Consider the following 18,858-nt stretch of genomic DNA (forward strand, 5'->3'; position numbering starts at 1 on the left):
GCCTTGTGCCTTTGGTGGGGCTTGTGTGGTCCTGCCCCTTCCTCAGGGATGTTCCTTTTGTCTTTCCTCCTCTCTCCTCTTCACCTATAGCCGGGGCAAGATGAAGGCTTTTGTTCCTTAAGGTGGTCGTGCTGAGTGGTGGTTTGTGCTTTTCCTTGGGGCAGCTTCTCCCCTTCTCTGGACGCTTTCTCTTATGTCCTGTCCTGTGTCCAGCCTTGCGAGCACCTGGTGGGGTAAGAGGAGCCAGCAAGGCCGCACACGGCGCTGGGCCATGCTCGGCTTTTAGAAACTCATCCAAACTTCAAGCACATTCTTCATTCTTGCTTGTTTGATGGACTGCCTTCTTTCTGAGCTCGACCTGCCCGAAAACCCGTGCTCCTGTTCTGTATCTCCTTTCACTGTGGTCTTGGCAGCTGCACAGCCTTGGCTCACTTGTAGGTTCAAGAAGATTGTGATTTTGTAGCTTTTTCAGCTTTTTCTAATCATTGTTAGGGTAAGAGCCACTCTCTTCCCAGTTTTCTACGTCCTAATTAGAAGCCTCTCTGTTCTTTTTTATTCACTTTGTTAATTTTCATTCTTTCTGCTGTTTTCATTGCTTTTCTTGGTATTCTTTCTCGTATTTTCGGCCTTTTCATTTTTTGTATAATGTCATTCTTGATTTCTCAGAGACTCATCATTCTCCAGTCAAGTATACATCTGTGTTTTGCCCATTCCCAAGAGAATTCAAGTCATACTTCTTGGTGTTAATTAAATTGTAACCATAAGTGAAATTGTGGGTCCCAATTATAGTGTTCATCAGATCATTCAGATTATCACTAACCTTGATTTTTTTTCAGCTTATGAAAGTGAAAAATACAAACATTTTAAGTTTTGTGGGGAATCCTTACCCCTCCACCGACATGTCATTGGCCCTCCCAGAGTCTGTAGACCCAGTCCAAGGAAGGCTGATGGTGTTGGTCAGGGAACTGGTATAGTATGAACACAGTTGATAATAGTGCACTGTCAGTCTAGTATTGGGCATCCTGCTAAATGACTTGATTAGATGTCCTAAAACAATGAGAGGGAGAGTATAGTTTTACTGAACACAGTGCTGTGCCAGACGCACAGTGGGACCACACAAACTGAAACACTGGAGTTTGGAGCAGAGAAAGGCTTACTGTGGGACCCAGTAAGGAGAATGGGTGGCTCATGATCAAAAATCCTGAACTCCCCAGTGGTTTTTGAGGAGGAACTCTTATAGGCAAAATTTGGAGTGAGGGCTGCAGGATGTGTGACTGTCTTCTGATTGGTTGGTGGTGAGGAAACTGGGCAGTGTCCCAGGAATGTTGTGCTCAGCCCGAAGTTGCCATCCTGCACCTGGGTGGGGGCCTTAGTTTCCTGCAGAAGAACTCATAGATATGGTTATGTGTATCCCCTGAGGAGGAACCAGAATCCTGCTTTAATAGCTGCACTATAGTTTCCTGATCCCACCTCCTTTGTTTCCGTGTTCCCTTACTTCTCTGATTAGCAACCGTTTGAATCTGCCCTTTGGAACTCTGGGAGGTCCAGGAGGCTGAAGCCCTTATCCCGCGAATAAGAAACAGACACAGAAAGGCTTTTGTGCCCAGGAGATCCCCACAGGGTCCTACTCGGTTTCAATAGGACAAATGCAGAATATAATGACATATCTATCTATCATTTCAGTATTTTTATATAATCAAGATTTGACATTCATTAAGTAACAGATTCAGGGTTCTATTATATGAACAATAAATATAATGTATATATAACTATGATAAGAGCTATAGACTGGATAAATATAAGTACTTTTCTGAAGTGGACACACTCGTTTTGTTTCAGGCTTAATTTAGGAAAATATAAATTGCAGTTCTTCCTTCTATCATTTGAAGAAGCCAACAGCTGTGCCATCATAGGAAGTGCCGTCAGTCTGAGCGGTGCATTATCTGTGCCTTCTCTCCAGATCAGCGGGAATTGTGTGCCAGCATTCCAGAGTAACCTGTGACTAGAAAGAGCAGGCATAGAAAGAGACATTCACAGTGGCTTAGGGACTTGAGAAACCAAGGGCAACGACCCACCGTTAAGTGTGAGCCTTTTCGTCCTGGAAGGGCTGCTAAGAGCTGTGCTTGTTTCCTTCTTCCTCAGCCCCGCCCTCAGAGGTGACCTACCGCATGGTCGCAGCGGACCTGCTCCATTCCTTGTTGGCAGGCAGCGGGGCACCTTGGGTCCTGAAGATGCAGAGCCTCTTTGTCTTAGATGAAAACAGCTACCCACTGCAACAGGACTTCTCCCTCCTGGATCTTTATCCTGACGACGTGAAGCCCGCATCCCCGGCTCTCCTCTGAGCCCAGATGAGGGAACAGCAGGCACTTGAAGGAAGAGTACTGAGATGATCTGTCTTTCCAAATGAATGACAGGGCTTTCCCTCAGGGTTTTAAAATAAGTATATTTTATAAAGAGAATTGTGTTAAATATATTAATTAAAAAATCCCCCCCCCTAAGAAAATTGTGAGGTTTTTTTGTTTGTTTGGTTTTGGGGCTTTCCCTTTCTCTCTTCTAGAGAAATGATCGAGCAATAAAGGCAACACGTTAAATTTCATTGGGAATTGAAGAATCACTCTGTTCAGTACCTCCATTCCGAAGCACTGCGACGCAGAGCTGAGCGTTTACTCAGGAATTGCTTTTCTGCTCTGCTCACAAACTCAAAATGCTCTCCTTATTCCAACTTTAATAAACTACAGACTCAAAAGGATTTCCTTAATCACAACTTTATATGGCCATAGTTCACATAAGCCTACGTTTAGGCAAGTTCCAGATGAGTACGTCTTTCCATAAAGAAGCGCTGAAAATGAAGGAAACGTGATTGTGTTTCAGCTCGTCGTCAGGGGAGGCAGAGAGTCATACTGTTAGTTGATTTCTAGGAGTTGCGTGCCTCACTGAATTTACTTTTCCAGCAACCACTTAGCAGTTAGTCTCTCATTATGACTGTCGCAGCAGCTCCCAGAAGATGGTAGTCACCAGGGAGGAAACGGGGCAATACTTAACTTGGAAGTTTGGAGTATGCCGAGCGTTAACAGATCGGTAATATTGCTTGAACATGACAAAATTCATAATATTTACTAGGTGTATTTTTAACAAAATTCTTTTGGGTCATTGAAATTGTTTTCTCTAATTGAAGCTTCTTTTTTTTTTTTAAACCTGGTTTCCCTAAAAATGAACCTCAGGAGTTTTGTGATTCTCATCAAAACAATATGCAGAAAAGGTTGTAGAAGAACCTTTTTCTATGGAGAAGGGTCTGTAGCTTGTAACAAAACCCCAGAGGGATCTTTGACAGGAGCGAAAAAAAAAAAAAGAAAAGAAAGAAAGAAAAAGAAAAAGGGTAGGAACCAACCAGTGCTTTAACCAACCAGTGCTTTATAAGTAAGTAAGTTAATTCATGGGGAGGGTAAGGGGATTAGGTCAAATGATTGCCAAGGTTTTATCTAGCACCTGATAAGGGGAGCAGAAAGTTGGCTCAAGTGTGTATCTAGAGGTACTGGAATATGACTAATGTGTCAGTTTCTGGGGTACAGCATAATGTTTCAGTCATACATGTATGTACATATATTCATTTTCATATTCTTTTTCGTTGTAGGTTATGACAAGATATTGAATATAGTTCCCTGTGCTATACAGTAGCAACTTGTTGTTTATCTGTTTTATATATAGCAGTTAATATCTGCAGATCTCGAACTCCCAGTTTATCCTTTCCCGCTCCCTTTCCCCCCTGGTAACCGTAAGTTTGTTTTCTATGTCTGTAAGTGTTTCTATTTTGTAAATAAGTTCATTTGTGTCCATTTTTTAGATTCCACATGTAAGTGATGTCATATGATATTTTGCTTTCTCTTTCTGGCTCAACTTCACTTAGAATGATGATCTCCAGGTCCATCCATGTTGCTGCAAATGGCATTATTTCATTCTTTTTATGGCTAAGTGGCATTCCATTGTATAAATATACCACATCTTCTTTATCCAGTCATCTGCCAATGGACATTTAGGCTGTTTCCATGTCTTGGCTGTAGTAAATAGTGCTGCTGTGAACATTGGGGTGCATGTATCTTTTTGAATTAAGGTTTCCTCTGGATATATGCCAGGATTGGGATTGCTGGATTATATGGTAAGTCTATTTTTAGTTTTTTGAGGAACCTCCATACTGTTTTCCATAATGGCTGCACCAAACTACATTCCCACCAACAGTGTGGGAAGGTTCTCTTTTCTCCACACCCTCTCCAGTATTTATTATTTGTGGACTTTTAAATGATGGCCATTCTGACTAGTATGAGGTGATACCTCTTTGTAGTTCTGATTTGCTATTGTCTGATAATTAGTGATATTGAGCATTTTTCATGTGCCTATTGGCCATTTGTATGTCTTCATTGAAGAATTGCTTGTTTAGGTCCTCTGCCCATTTTTGGATTGGGTTGTTTAGTTGTTGTTATTAAGTTGTATGAGCCGTTTATGTATTCTGGAAGTTAAGCCCTTGTGAGTCGCATCATTTGCAAATATTTTCTCCCATTTCATAGGTTGTCTTTTTGTTCTGTTTATGGTTTCCTTTGCTGTACAAAAGCTTAAAAGTTTAATTAGGTCCCATTTGCTTTTGAATGCTTGCTTTCTGATTCTCTACATAAACTTAAAAGAAAACAAAATAAAAAAGCCTAGAGGGTTTAAGGCTGCATAGTGAGGTAGGAAAAGCAAGGAAGTGATTGCCATAAAAATCAGGTTAGTGGATATTTTGGTGGTGAGGGAGAGGTAGTGTTTGGGAGCCCGCATGGGAAGATTCTGGGAAGGCTGGTTTACCAGTTACCAATTTCTTCCTAAGTCCAAATTCATTCTTCAATATGTGTTCTGCAGACAGACGGATTCCCTCACGTGTCCCTCCTTCACAGTGAGTACGATGCTGAACAGTAGAGGGCACTAGAGACACACGAGGGAGGCCGGAGCTTTTCTTGCCAGTTCCAGTAGCACGTCAGTCCGGACATGGGTGCGGGGACACCAGGTGGCGCTCTGTTCCGGCCACATTTCCTGAACGCGCTGGCCCTCTACCAGCCAGCATCCCTGGTGTGGCCAGTCAGTCATGTTCCCCTGGCCCTCCTGATGAGCAGACCACCAGCTCCAGGCCCCCATCCAGTCTGTACCGGGACGACACCATCCCACCATCATCCACTCCCTGCAAGTTTGTCTCATCAGATTTGTCAATCAGCAAACCGAAAAAAAGCATATCATCCAAAACAAAGGGCAGATAGGAGTCAAATCTGGTCACTTGCTGGATTTTACTTCATCAGTGGAGGTGAACAGATAATTTACACAGACAGAAGGACTGAGAGGGAAGAAGGGAGAAAGACAGGTACGAGAGACCGAGAAAAGCACATGCTCACTAGCAACTAAAGATGCACAAACAGAAGCGGCTCTAGGCACTTAGGTCCTTTAACGGACCCCAGGCTGTGGGACTGCGACAGCACCGCACGTTCTCTCTTTTTCGTGGTCTCTCTGGCAATGTGTAATAACGATTCCATTTTTAGACATCCGGAATCTGATCCAAATTCCAGCTTCACCACTTCCTAGTTCTGGGGCCTGAGAAGTGGCGATGCGCACTTTCCTCATTGCTAAGAGTGGGGAAGTAAAAGGGTGATTTGAGCAAATAATTCCATACTTTAAAATTAGGGGAAAAACCGTATTAGGCAGATAGTCCAATCTGTCTTCATGAGGGCACACTAAATTCAATTAAGAAATACATCCATTATGTGGAAAGAGCCAGGCTCATGGAATGTAATCAGCAAACTACTTCATCTTTTTTTTTTTTTTCCCAGTGACCCATTCAAACCTGCTTGGAAGGTTTTATCCAAAGGACCCTGTCCTTTGGATAAAATCTAGGGCAAGTCCCATGACTTTTTGATCACTCTTGTGCAACAACACATTTTTCCTGTAACTTCTAGTTGCAAAACCAGACCAAGTGTTCAGCACTTGAAATGTCCAATCTCATGTAGTGGTCCAAACCTCCAACTTCATTTAAAGTTTACACTTCCCTTTCCCTCCTGCCCTCACCTGGGCTCCTGCCGAAAGCAGACAGCAGCAGGAAATGGGCACAGAGCCCTGTTTTCCTGTTTTTCCACCTCGTGCTTCCACTCCTCCTTCTCCACCTTGCTAACAGGGATTCCTGAGCATCTGCACAGGGGCAGAAACGGGGTACAGGAAGGAGGCCACCTAAGGGGCAGGAGAGGTCCCACGTGACCAGTTATGAGCTGGAGTACTCACATGGGTTTTTCAAGAGCCTCCTGTTTCTGCAGGTTCCTGTGACTCACATTTGCCCCAGAGAGCAGGTTGGCACACAGCACCATCCCCTTCCCCTGTAAGGGTCTTTATATTACATTTTCTGGAAATGGAAGTCTAGAAATTATGTTTTCCAGACACTCTTACAGACAGGGTTCCAGGTTGAGTTTGCCAAATGTGAGGCCCTTGGGTGAGACTAGAAAGCAGAAAGAAGGTTAAAAAATTTGTTTCTTCCTTTGACTCTCACTTATATGACAGCAGGATGCTCAAGTCTCTTGCAGTAATTTGAGCAAAGAATTTGTGCAAATCCCAGCCAGTCATCACTATGGGATACCTAACAGGCAGCACTGGCTTCGAGACCTGGCAGCAGTTATGTGGCAGTGAGGTCTTCTCCTTAGGGACTGCACTTGCCTGAGAAGGCCAAGCACAGGCCTTGGAGTCCCCCATTTCTAGGACACTTCAATACAGTATAGTGAATTATCACCCCAATCCTTAACCCCTCCTTGTAGCTGTGTCCATTGCCATGGTGCTCTATAGTGCCTCTCACAAAAAAGGTGTAGTTTACCACCCTGCCCCATGATTTTGAACTTGGCCACACCACTTACTTCAGCCAGTGGGATATTGGAGACACAACACAAGCAGAGGGTAGAAATGTGTTTGCCCTTCTTCTGCCTTTCCCATGAACAGAGCTTTCCCTGGGTAGCTGCCACCTGTTCAGTGGGTGCTCAGAATGAACAAAGTTGGAGCAGACCTGGGGGAGGACCTGAGCCTGACCGGGCTCACAGCTTGAAATGAGTTGCGTAACCTAGATCAGCCCATACTCAACTGACCCACAGATGTGTGAGAAATAAATGTGAATTTTAGTACAACACTGAGATGTTGAGATTGTTTGTTATGCACCACTATTACAAAAGTAGCTAACTGATACAAGCAACTTTTTCTCCTTTTAGCTTTATCAGTCTCCCAAGAAGGCTATGTAACTTGTGTCATCAAATTCACTGTATAAAATCACTCTTTGCCCAAGAATTCTTTTTCTGGGAGGAGAATTCTGAGAAAATAATTGTTTTTCTGCTTGAGACAGAACTATGTTCACACTGAGAGCAACTAGAAAACCTGAATAAAATACAGAAAACCTCTTTGCTGAAGAGCTGCCCAGTTGACTAGCATCTGGTGGGCTGTGATCTCAGAAGAAGGAAAATGCAAGGAGTTGGGCTGACATTCTGTAAAACACTTTTCCCTTCAGGAAACTGGCTGATTCTAGTGAAGAGGCTGAGTGTTTGGACAGAGAGCCATGGCTAAGAGTTGGAAAAGGCAGTAGAGTCTCTGGAGCTGCAGGAACAAGACATTGGAGTTTGGAGTTGCCAAGGCAGCTGGGACTGGAGGAGCTAAGATGTCAGATAAAAGGGAGACACACAAAAGTAACTCTGAAACTCGAATAACATTTTCAAACTACTAAGAGAAAAGGAAATGTCAGCCTGGAATTCTATATCCACAAAAATATCCTTTAAAAATGAATTTGAAATAGACATTTCTCAAAAACTGAGAGAACTTGCTGCCAGCAAATCTGCCCTAGAAAAATACTAAAGACAGTCCTTTGGATAGAAGGAAAATGATCTCAGGTAGAATCCCAGAAATGCAGGAAAATAATAAAAAGCAAGAGAACGATTAAACACGTGGTGAATATAAATGAGTATTTGAACACAGTGAAATTAGTCATGTCTTGTTAGGTGTAAAATATACGTGGAATTGGGGGGAAGGATACAGCTCATGCTTAGCAAGCACAAGGTGCTGGGTTCAATCCACCATCAAAAAAAAAAAGACTAAAATATATTTTTAAATATTTAATTATTTAAAATATACTTTTTAAAAAAGCTGAAGTATTTTATTAATAATTTGTTGTCAGTAAGAAAGGCTAGCTAATAGTAGTTTTCAATGGTAGTCTGTAGACAGTGGCCAACCCAATACAGCATCTCCCTCCTCCCCATCAGAGCAGAGAGCCTGCCAGTCTCTTGCCACTGAGATTTTTTAACTGTCAAACATACAAGTCCATGCAAAGGGGATACTTACCAACTTTTCCAAGTGGCCCTGGAAAGGCATGAACCTTCCTTTGAGATATGGAGATGGTTGGCACCTATGGTCTCAGGATTCCAGGTGAAAAGGGAACAGTTCCGTTTTAGTAGCTGGCTATACAAACACATAGAGAATGCCTATTACATGTGTGCTCTGACACTATTAGAAATTCCTGGAGTGTGGACTACATTGAAAACGTGCACATGAAATAAGTATGGAAAAGCAAACACAAAGTACTGCATACGGACCACTGTCGGGCAAAGCTTGTATCAGTGCATTGACAGAGATTGAAAGTGCCATCAAAGAGGCACAGACCGAGGGCACAGTCACTACATTCTCTTGCTGAACTTGTTTCACTGTGTAAGAAAAGAGATGATACTGTTTTAAGTATTGCTTTACTTATACAGTAATGGGGCTTGAATCTGCAAGTTCAGTAGCACAGAGGTGATAACACCAACTGCCCATTAAGTAACGGTGACCAACGCAAGGGCTGCCGGTGACCTTGAGTACAGCTTTATGGGGAGTTGATGACGGTGGTTTGTGGGAACTTCCATCTTCATCAATTTTACACCGACACCTACCACAACACAGTAATCATGATGGAATGCCTAGGTTTACAAAGAAAAGCTCTCAGCTCTGCGGGCCCTGCTTTGGCTGCGAGCTTTCACCATTTCTTGCCTAAAGTGAGAGCCCCAGGAGCTGAACGCTAACCTGGGAGACACAGAAATCGGCAGCAGACCAGCGGTGTGAGGTCTTGGGGGAGGGTAGGCTAGGGGCAAGATTTGACATGATATGGGGCAGGATTAGACATAGCCCTGGGGAGGGACCTAATGCACAAGTTAGGCCCTTCTCATCTGGCCCAGGGAGCGGAGGCTGAGAACCTCTCCACCACTGGGTACCGGCACGGCTGCTCACGGCATTCTCCCGCAGGTGTGAAGCTATAGAGTCTGGATCCCTGAGAGCTTGCTCTCCCAAGCTGTGCTGCCCGAGCATCCTGGGACGATCCCAAACATGCACACCGAACCCAGTTCTCAGGCTGTGCTTTTTATTGTAGACCAACTGAAGTAAGCGCTTTAGGCATCTCCTCCGACCCCCATTATTTCCTGCACAGCAGTCTGTTTTTGCCTCCAGGCAGAAGGCAGATAAACCACAGAGGAGAAACAGTGTAGGCTGAGAAGCGACCCATCATCAGCTTTCCAAGCTTACCCGGCACTTCCACACAGCATACACAGCTATGCTGTCCCTAAGGAGAATGTTTCTTCTGAACACCTGAGATTCTGATCTAAGTCGTGACTAGGATGACCAGGAGCCAGGATTCTCAGCCCAGGCAGTCCCACGGGTAAAGAAGGATGGAGTGAGTTGCGAGGGCCTCTCAGGATGCAGAGGTGTAACCCACCGGCCACACTGCTGCCCTGGCCGGGGCTCTCTTGTCCCCTCTTCTCTCCTGCACAACAGCATTCATGACCCTGCAGCCCAGTGCAATGCTGGATGCAGCGTCCAAGCCTGTGGCTGTCATGCCTGGCTGTACAGCAGACCCGAGGTCCTCGCCCGCCCGGGTCAGGGCTCCGTGGTGTGGCAGAGCGCATGCCAGTGCCTCACCAGCCCCTTGGGTTTGCTAAGCATCTCGTTCCAGTGCTCCAGCTCTTTGCCGCGGGTGTACATGTAGGGGCCCACCACCAGCCGGCCCAGCTCGTGGCTCTCTGTGGGGGAGGAAGAACACTGTCACTCTCTGGAGCACAGAAGCCACATCATCTCAGCGGTTCCCAGTACCTTCCCTCCCTCTCTCACTCACTCCTCCCCTCAAAGGAAGTAGCCAGCCCCTCCCTGTTTAATCGCAAGCTGATGGCCTCTAAAGAGAGCCTGACTTTGCTCTGGAACTGCAGCTGGTGGGGGAAAGGAGCCCGGGTGGACAGCCTGCCCCCACCTCCCTGTGGGCCATCAAATCAGCCTCACATGAAAGAAAGGGGCCCCTCCAGAATGAAGTCGGCTTCCATCAGCCCACCAGTACATTCAGAGGGAATATTCAACAATAATTTTCACCCACCAACACACCATGGAGAAGGGTCTTAAGCTCTGGCTCATAAGACTAGCTGGCCAGACAGCTGTGTCTCAGTGACAGTGGACGCTGGGTGGGGGGGGGCAGTTGGGGAGGGCTGGCTGTGATAACTCCACCCCCTCATCCACCCTGAACCTTGCCCAGGACCCTCAAGGCCATTACAGAAGGCACAAGGCAACACAGGGCACATAATGACCCGTTGTACCAGGTCACTTGGCTGGTGGCAGGTAGCCATGTTGCCCCTCGACCACTCTGGTGACTTGCCCCAGGAGCGGGTAGCAGAGGCCATGTTTAACCTCTTTCTTGGGGGCCACGGACAGTCAAACTGGAATAAAGCTGGGTGGGAATCGCAGCTCTCTCACGAGCAAGCTCTGTGTCCTCAAGCATCTCAGCCTCTCTGAGTGCTAGTTTCCTTGGGTGGACCACAGAAACCCAACTGCTCCTTCCAAAGGTTCCGCGCCTCCTGAATGCACAACAGCCCCTCCTCAGCCCACTGTCCCTCCCAGCCCGGGGTTGGGGGAGCAGCCTTACTGTCCCCTTCCATGCTCTGCAGCACTGTCAGCCTGAGGCTGGCCGTGTCCAGCTCGGTGGGGTCGGCCCTGAAGCTGAAGGTCTCGTTGTACACAGGGTCCGCAGAGCCCAGCACGGCCGAAGTCTTCTTGCACTTGACAAACTTGTTGTGGTTGATCAGAGACACTCTGACAAACATACCTGAGGGGCAGAGCAGACTGCGGGCTGGGAGGGGCATTCAGGGGCCAGGACTCCAGCCTGTGAGAGGTCCGGCTCGGGGAGGAGGGACACCTGCCCAGCCTGGGCGCCAGGACCCCATTACTCACAGCCACCGCAGCCAAAGGGCATTCCAAGAGGAAACGGGGTTGATTAGTGAACTGCCTTAAAGCCGAGGAAATGCTCAGCACCCTTCTGCTTCCTTCCTTTCTGCCTCCTGAACGTATCTGCGGCTCTGCTGGCCCTTGGTACTGGAGCCTGGCACCACTCGCCCATCCCTCCCCATTGTGGGACAGGAGGTAGGCACAGGTGGGGAGGGTCCTGCCTGCTCGGTGCTCAGGCCTCCTTGCGTCCCTTAAACACCTTCTCCTTCAGAGGCCAAGTTTTTGGGGAGGGGAGCTTAAATGGGTTTTGGATCCACACTGGAAGGTTGAATGTCAGCTTGCTCACAGTGATCCAGCTGCAGAGAGCACAGGGGACCGATGACCACCACCTTGCTGGGGACCCTGTGGGGGCGAGGCATGTGGGGAGAGCAAGACCAGGGCCTCCGCTCCTCCAGCTCCCAGGTTCCAATGTCAAGTTTGTGTCAGTTTACCCCATGCCCCCAGCGCAGGGAGGCCTCGCCTCACCCCTCCCCACCCGTCCCCACCCCTCCCGGAGGAATCAGAACCTTCACAGAAGGGAAGGGGTGGAGGGAGGGAGCAGAGTTCAAGGAGCCCTTGAACTGCCCTGGGAAAGGGGAGGAGCAGACTTGGTTTCCAGGGTCATAGGGGTCTTGGTGGAGGCCAAGGGGATACTGCCTTGGGCTCAACATAAGGAAGCAGCTTCTCACACCACAACTGCAGGGAGGCAGGTAGTGATGCTCTCAGCAGCCAGATGCAAGAAGAAACTGGATGGCGGGGCGGGGTGCGGCGGAGGAAGGGGAGGCCCAGACTCCAGCTCCCAGTCCCAAGCTCCCTGGCTGGCCTTGCCCCAGGAGGAAGACTTACTGACAAAACTGGCATCCTCCTGGAGCCGGAGGCCCTTGGCTTGAAGCACAACCACCGTGAGGCAGTTCAGGCAGTCATTGTAGCTGAGGCAGAACTGGAGGTCGCCAAACTCGGAGGGAGGCTGGGGAGGTCAGGAAGAAAGTACCCTGTAGTAAGGGCCAGAGCTGAAGATTTGAACCCAGGTCTGGGGGATTCCCAGGCCTATTCTGAGGAGCCCCAGTCCTTTCTGGGGGTTGGGGGAAGAGTGGGTATTTCCCTTGGCTGGTCCATTTGGTGGGGGGACCCCTTTCACAGCTGTCTGATCTGCATGGGGATCCAAACATGGGTTTTTTGGGGAATGCTTCAGGTAATCTGATCTCCAGGGCAAAAGAGCCTCAGGCTCCCCCCTTGCCCAGGCAGGGCTCCACGCACCCCCACCCTCGTCCCATGCAGCTCCAGCCCTAGGCCCACCATCCAAAGTCACACTTGTAGGGGTGGCAGGCAGTACGCTGGGGGCTGACGCTAGCCAGCAGGTGCAGGGCCATACCAGCTGGCTGCCCATGGTAATCTGACACACATGATGGCATTGTGTGGTGACCTTGACCTTTACCTCCAGGCTCTCGGCCTCCAGGTCTCTCCAGATGATGCACTGGCCGTCTCTCTCCAGGATCTCCTTCAGGGGAAACAGCACCTGACCCAGGAGCTGGTGCTTCCTCTGCCTGTCTACGTGGTACACCAAGAACCTCACCACTCTCTGGGTGACGCTCTTGCTGGACACCTGGGATACATGAGGACCGGGCTAGGGTCAGGCGTGAGGTCAGGGGGTGGTGTGATATGTTGTTCTGGACACAGGATCTTTCTGTGAAGAGTGTCTCAACCAGGGACCTACACACCCCAAACCCAGGCATCTTCAGGGGACCCTTTGCAGCACTGGGGACAGTATCCCCACGGAATGTGGTCCAAGGACCAGCAGCACCCACCATCCCCTGGACCTTGTTAGAAATGCAAGACCTTGGCCTTTACCCAGATTCATGAAGCAGAATCTACCAGAATTTAACAGGACATCCAAGTGATTTGCTGACACATAAAAGTGTGAGGGGCCTCTGCACTGGCAGATGGTTAACTAATACTGATTTTCTTCTCTTCCTCGTCTCCTTCCCCTTCCCCCTTAAAGCACAAAGAGGCTGGATCAAGTTGGTGTGGGGACAGGGTGGGAAGTGACGGGTGAAGAAAAGTGAGTGTGTGAGCATGACCATGCTGGTCAGCAAGTCTTCTGCTTTGGACCTTGCTGTCCCGAGAGGAGCAGGTTCACCTGTGAATCCTCACGGCCTCAACCCCAGCAGGACGGCCGGGGGCTGGGCCCCGTGCCACCCCTCTTCTCAGCTCTCAGCCCTGGAAGAAGGCAAAATCACACTCTTCCCAGATGCTACCTGGCCTCTCCTTAGCTTGCCAGCCAGCCCGCTGCCCTGCTCTTAAAAATGTTTGTCCAAGGCCTCTCGGCAGCCCTTGATTGCTGGCTTCCCATAAGGGCCCCAGGCACCTGCTGAGGCTCCCAGGCCGCTGTGAGCTTGGCTCAGTGCCCGGATAGCCTCCGCACCTCCAGGCCCTGAGCCCGCCCGCCCACCTGCTGCAGGATGGCTCTCGGGTCCTGCCCTGCCTCTGATGGGATAGGTGAGGCCTGAGGCTGGTGTCTCACCCTCTGCCTTCCATGAATATCTTTGCCAGAAAGCTCATGTGCTCCCAGGCTTTGGCGTGCTTCCCCGGACCCTATGGGCCAGGGGCTGGCATTCAGTGGGTGTTCCAAGAATATGTTTCTCTTTCTTACCTCTGGGCAAGCTGGACAGAAGGAGCCCAGCCCTCTGCCCCTCATCCCTCAGATCTCTCATCTGCCCCTGCCATCAAGGCTAAGGGCTCTTGTACACCCTGGCCTGGCAGGCGGGGTAGAGCGAAGCCTGTGGCACGGGGGTCCTGGGGGTCACAGGGCCCTGGCGAGCCTGGGAGACTGGGGCTCTCCTGCACAATGTCTGTTCTTCCCAGGAGGCAGAGGCATCGGACCCTGCCCACTCCAGAGGCCATACCTGGAAAACGAAGTGCTCATCGAACTGTGGGCTGCAGGTTCTGTGTCTGGTCTTGGACTGGAGGAAGCAGCGCTCATCAGGCAGCAGGTGGAGCTTCACCAAGGGGCTACAGGTCTCGGAGGGGGCTTGTAGTCGCTGCGCCTTGATCAGACCCACCAGCAGCCGCTCGGCCTCCTGCTGGTACTCCACGGAGAACCACAGCCACCCCAGGCAGCCCTTGGGGAAGATGGTCTCACTTTTGTCCCCTGGGAACTTGTAGAGCTCTGGGTTGATGGTCCCCACCACGCACACGTCTCCTACAACACAGGGGCTGGGAGGACTGGCGGCCCAGAGGAAGGCAGGGCGGTGGGAGACAGCAAGCTCTGGGCTCCGCTGACCCCTCCTGGCCCAACCTTTCCTTGGCTGAGCCTTGACTAGACAGTTCTCTGGCCTCTCCTGACCACGTTCACGCCACTCGCTTCTCCATACTGAACACAGCCCCTCTCTCTAGTGCAGCGCCCCCAAGAGGCCTTCTCAGCACTAAGGCATTCTACATTCAGGCCTGCTCCCCGCTGGGGCCCCTAACAGAGTCCACAGCATTCATTCAGCCCCTGTCCTGGTGACTGACCGCCATCCCCAGAGGTCAGGGCCTGCAGGGGTGGGATGCACAGTGCCCAGGACCTGGCCTGGCTCCTTTCTGTGGTGTCCAGAGAATGTCTCAGTGATAAAGTGTTGCCTCTTTTCTTCCTCTTCCAGTTAGAAGGGCCTGGTTGATTACTGAGGGGTTGTTCCTGGTAAAGAGGTGGGTAGAAAGCTGTGCGCTCGGCTTCCACAATTCTGCCCTCTGGATTGGCCAACTCATCATCTTGGAGTAGGACCCAGTGCAGGTTCCACACCTGGGAACAGTGGGGTTCCAACCCCAGATCGGTTGCTTACTGCCTCTGTGACCTTGGGCAAGGCACTGTTAACCTTCCGAGCCTCAGTTTATGAATGTGTAAAATGGGGTGATAATCCCTTCCTCCACAGAGGCATAGTGCAGTCCAACTCCAAAATGGCACTTGAAGCCATATCTAGCCCAGGCTGGGGGGCGGCAGGCACTTGGTAAACCCAGGTACCTGGGAAGAGTGGTCACTGGGCAACTCTGGCATCCCTGGGCTCAACCAGGCTCTGTTCTGGAGCCAGGCCCATGAAAGCAGATGGGTCCGCCCTGGGCAGGCTTCGGTGGGCACACTCACCAAGATTGCTGCCGGTGGCGTGGGGCAGGAGCTCCGCGGCTGGGCAGGGGTCCTGTGGAAACTGGGCCCACACTCTGCTGCTCAGGGCCATCCAGTCTTGGCTTTGGAGGGAAGTGGGCACCACGAATAGCATACCTGGTGGCCTGTCCAGAGGCAGTGAGATGACATGTAGGTAGCAAGTGAATGATGTGGCCTCTGAGCACTCAGCCCGGAAGGGTTAACGGCCAGGTGCTGGAGGAGAAAAAGCCAGCAGGAGCCGGGAGAAGGCAAGAGCATCATTTTCTAGGCCCTCACCGGGGGATACACACACACACACACACACACACACACACAAACAGACACACACACACACACACAGAGCCAGATTTGACACCTCTGCCTGCCCACAGCTGTGGTGAGTTGGAGAAGGAGCACCACCTCTGAAGTCAGCATGCTTGGGTTCTGCCACTTACCAGTTGTGCTCTCTGGACCTGTTATTTATAGCCTCTGAGCCTCAATTTCCCCAGCTGGAAAATGGGATTCATAATGCCTGCCCCATAGCTGTGGTGAGGATGCTGGGGTTTCTTTGTGATGGCACCTGGCATGCTGCTGGCATAGAGCAGACGCTCCATAAACAGACCTTTCCTTCTCATCACTCTCCCAGGGAAACCACCGGGAGAGCTGGGAGCAAGGCCAGCCTCACCTGCTTGTCTGCGTCCTGGCACCCAGTGGGCAGAGCTTGTCCCACTGCACGCTGGAGGGAACCCCGGTCCCGGGCAGCTCCTCATAGGTGAATGTGGCACCAAACTGCTTCCAGAGACAGCAGCTTACCCCAATCAACAGCAGCAGCAGCAGCAGCCCCCCAGTGATGCCCGCAATCACCAGCGCCACCTGCTCTGGGGGCAGACACCACCAGGACTGTGATGCCTGGTAAAAGCCACTCCACTTCACACCACTGACCTGCTTGGGGCAGAATTTGGGCGGCAACACCTGGGCTGGACCAGAAGGCTTCCTGTGTCTGCTAGAGACGACTACTGCTGGCTGGGCTCTGCTGGGACTCCTTCTGGGGGTCCTACTGCCCTGGTGAGCCTTCTGGTTTCCCTTGGAAAGCAGCTGGCCCTGGACTTGTGATTCTGGCTGAAATGAACCATTTTCTCGTACTTCTGCGCAGAAAATCAGACCTTCTCTTACCATAACCTTCATCTTCCCTGGACTCTGCTCAGGCTTGATGGTGAACTGAGTATGGGCACCATGTACTTAAGGAAAGTCTGGGAAGGGGTGATGCCCTGGGTGGCATTCAGAACCCTATCCTTTGTGTCCTGGAACCTGCTGAGGCTGGACTCTTTCTTGAATTCTGTTACTTTCTCTAAAAGCGGCTCCTTCCGATCAACCCCCTATCACAGGGAGCCCACTTAGGGGAGTTGGTGGGAGGCGGCGGAGGGGGTGTGGACAAGGATGGGAGCAGCGAGTGTGAGAAACCAAGACACAACCGCTTTGCTGCCGGCACCCGCACCTCACACTTGCGGGGACCTGGGAGGCTCCAGCCGGCGCCTGCTGACCCTTCTTCGGGTCACGCGCGGGCGCGGGGCTTCCCGGGGTCTGGCCGGGTTGGGTGGTGAAAGGCAAGACTCCCACACCTCCTGACCTGCAACTGTCTGCGAGGAGAGGGCCTCACTCTCCATCCCCGCACCCCGCTAGGAGCTGGGGGCAGGGCAGGGGCTGCGCCCTGGCGGGACCCGCGGAGCGGAGTCAAGTGCTGCAACGGGGGGCGGAAGGGCCGGGTAAGGCCCTGGGAGCTCGAGTGAGGAGAGGAGGGCACTTACCTGCCATGGGGCTGCTCTGGCCGGCCGTCGGGGCGCCGGCCCGGGCTCGGTCTCGCCGGTCTCCGCGCCTCCCCCCGCCGCCGCCGACGCCGCCGCCGCCACCGCCGCCACCGCCGCCACCGCCACCTGGCGGGCTTTTACAGCGCCGAGCGGGGCCGTCGGGCGGACGCCGGGGGCGGTTCCTCGTCGCGCTCTGGTCAGTGGTGGCGGCGGGATCAAGGACCCAGCCCCCGGATCCCGCAGCGCCACCCTGTCCCAGCCCAGGCGGTGGCCCCGGAGGTGCGCCGAGCCGACCGTGCGCTCCTGGAACCGCGGGGCTCCCAGCGGCGCAGAGGTAAAGCCTTCTCCGCCCGCAGCTAATAGATGGCTTCGCAACTGGCCCTTCACACCTGGTGGCCTTGGCACATGCCGTCCCCGGCCCGACTAGGAATATGCCTCCACCTTCAGCAGATCTTCTGCAGGCTGAGGCCCAGCTCAGACCCGTACTCCGTACTCCCGGGAGCCTTCAGACCTTCCACGCGCGGTGGGGAGCTCGTTTACTCTTCGGCCTGTTTCAGTGGACAAAGCAATGGGTCGTTGGAGAGCGCAGATTCTGCATCCAAAGCACTTAGGTTCCAGCTCTTGGTCCCCACTCGCCAGCTGTGTGCTTTGGGACAGTTTAGCAGTCTGGGCTCATTTTCCTCAGTTGGGTTAATAATAGTCCCCCCTCTAGGGTTAACGGATATAAGGGACATTTAGATCGGTGACTGGCCCAAAGTGGGGGAGCGCAGTGTGTACCAGCTTCTATTGTGATTATCTGACCGAAGGCAGCGTTCCCTGGGCCTCCGTCCCTCTCTGCACCCACAGTCCCTATTTTTGTAGTGATTATTATCAGACTGCAGAGGTTGTACCAAGCGAGGCTGGTGAACACAGCTTTGACAGAGAGGCTCCCATAAAGGCCCTCTTGACCCGCAGCCTACTCTCATCCAGCGTGCGCCCCGTCGAGGAATGCGCACACATAGCATCTCTGCGGGCACATCCCTGACACTGGGACATGGCAGTCCTCTTGCACCCTATTTTCCTACAACAGAATCTCCAGCATCTCCTCCTCCTTCAAGAAGCCCTTTGCCTCCCCTTCCCTGTCCTCACTGTCCCTGCAGCTACTGCGCTGGCTACAGGATGCTGTGCCTCTGACTGTCACCCTAGTTCACTCTCCCTGGCAGACCAGGAACTCCACGAGGGCCGGGGGCCATGTCTTATTCAGCTCAGCGTTCCCAATAACCACCCAGGGCCAAGGCTGCGCTGAATGGGGGATGAAGTGCTTGTGCCCTCAGGATGAGCTCCGACCTGGCTCTGCCACCATTGTCCATGTATCACACATCCTGGGCCCACACTTTGGGGCCTGATAGGAGCTCTTTGGCCTTGCCCTAGAGACCAGCCACTGGCTCTTGCACTCACTTTGCTAGCTCTGTCTGCAAACACCCTACACATCCAGCCAGCCCATTGAGTCTTTCTTCTTCCAGTGGAAGATGGGAGCAGATGGCAGGAGGGAACTCACCTTTCTTGCTGCTCCTTATGTTCTGGGTTTCGTGATGCGGGCTGGATGTACATGATCCCATTGGGCCCTGCCTGGTGTCAGCCCTGCAGGGCTGGAACCACCCC

At 51.4% G+C, this 18,858-nt stretch overlaps 2 protein-coding genes across 6 annotated transcripts in view; one reads left to right on the forward strand and one right to left on the reverse strand.

Annotated features, from left to right (window-relative positions):
• Positions 1 to 2,529, forward strand: part of SHLD2 (shieldin complex subunit 2) — a 77,833-nt gene extending 75,304 nt beyond the window's left edge. For both annotated transcript variants that reach the window (XM_072971174.1, XM_031682341.2), the window contains one exon: positions 2,143 to 2,529. In XM_072971174.1, coding sequence (XP_072827275.1) covers positions 2,143 to 2,342 — 200 coding nt within the window. In that variant the 3' untranslated portion in view covers positions 2,343 to 2,529. The remainder of the gene's footprint in view (positions 1 to 2,142) is intronic.
• A 6,867-nt stretch (positions 2,530 to 9,396) lies between these two features.
• LOC102541856 (synaptotagmin-15) lies at positions 9,397 to 17,297 on the reverse strand. 4 transcript variants are annotated; one of them, XM_072971177.1, is made up of 8 exons: positions 17,218 to 17,297; positions 16,098 to 16,290; positions 15,416 to 15,516; positions 14,202 to 14,497; positions 12,734 to 12,901; positions 12,145 to 12,265; positions 10,961 to 11,140; positions 9,397 to 10,073 (listed from the first exon to the last, which is right to left on the reverse strand). In XM_072971177.1, the coding sequence occupies exons 1-8, from the start codon at positions 17,222 to 17,224 to the stop codon at positions 9,931 to 9,933; spliced, it is 1,209 nt and encodes a 402-aa protein (XP_072827278.1). In that variant the 5' UTR covers positions 17,225 to 17,297; the 3' UTR covers positions 9,397 to 9,930. The 4 variants fall into 4 exon arrangements, with proteins under 4 accessions (XP_072827278.1, XP_072827277.1, XP_072827280.1 ...); XM_072971176.1 differs by having other exon boundaries at positions 15,416 to 15,558; XM_072971179.1 differs by lacking the exon at positions 17,218 to 17,297 and having other exon boundaries at positions 15,416 to 15,646; positions 16,098 to 16,225.
• Positions 17,298 to 18,858: the final 1,561 nt, after the last annotated feature.

Source organism: Vicugna pacos, chromosome 11, assembly GCF_048564905.1.
Source record: "Vicugna pacos chromosome 11, VicPac4, whole genome shotgun sequence".
Lineage (NCBI taxonomy): Eukaryota > Metazoa > Chordata > Mammalia > Artiodactyla > Camelidae > Vicugna > Vicugna pacos.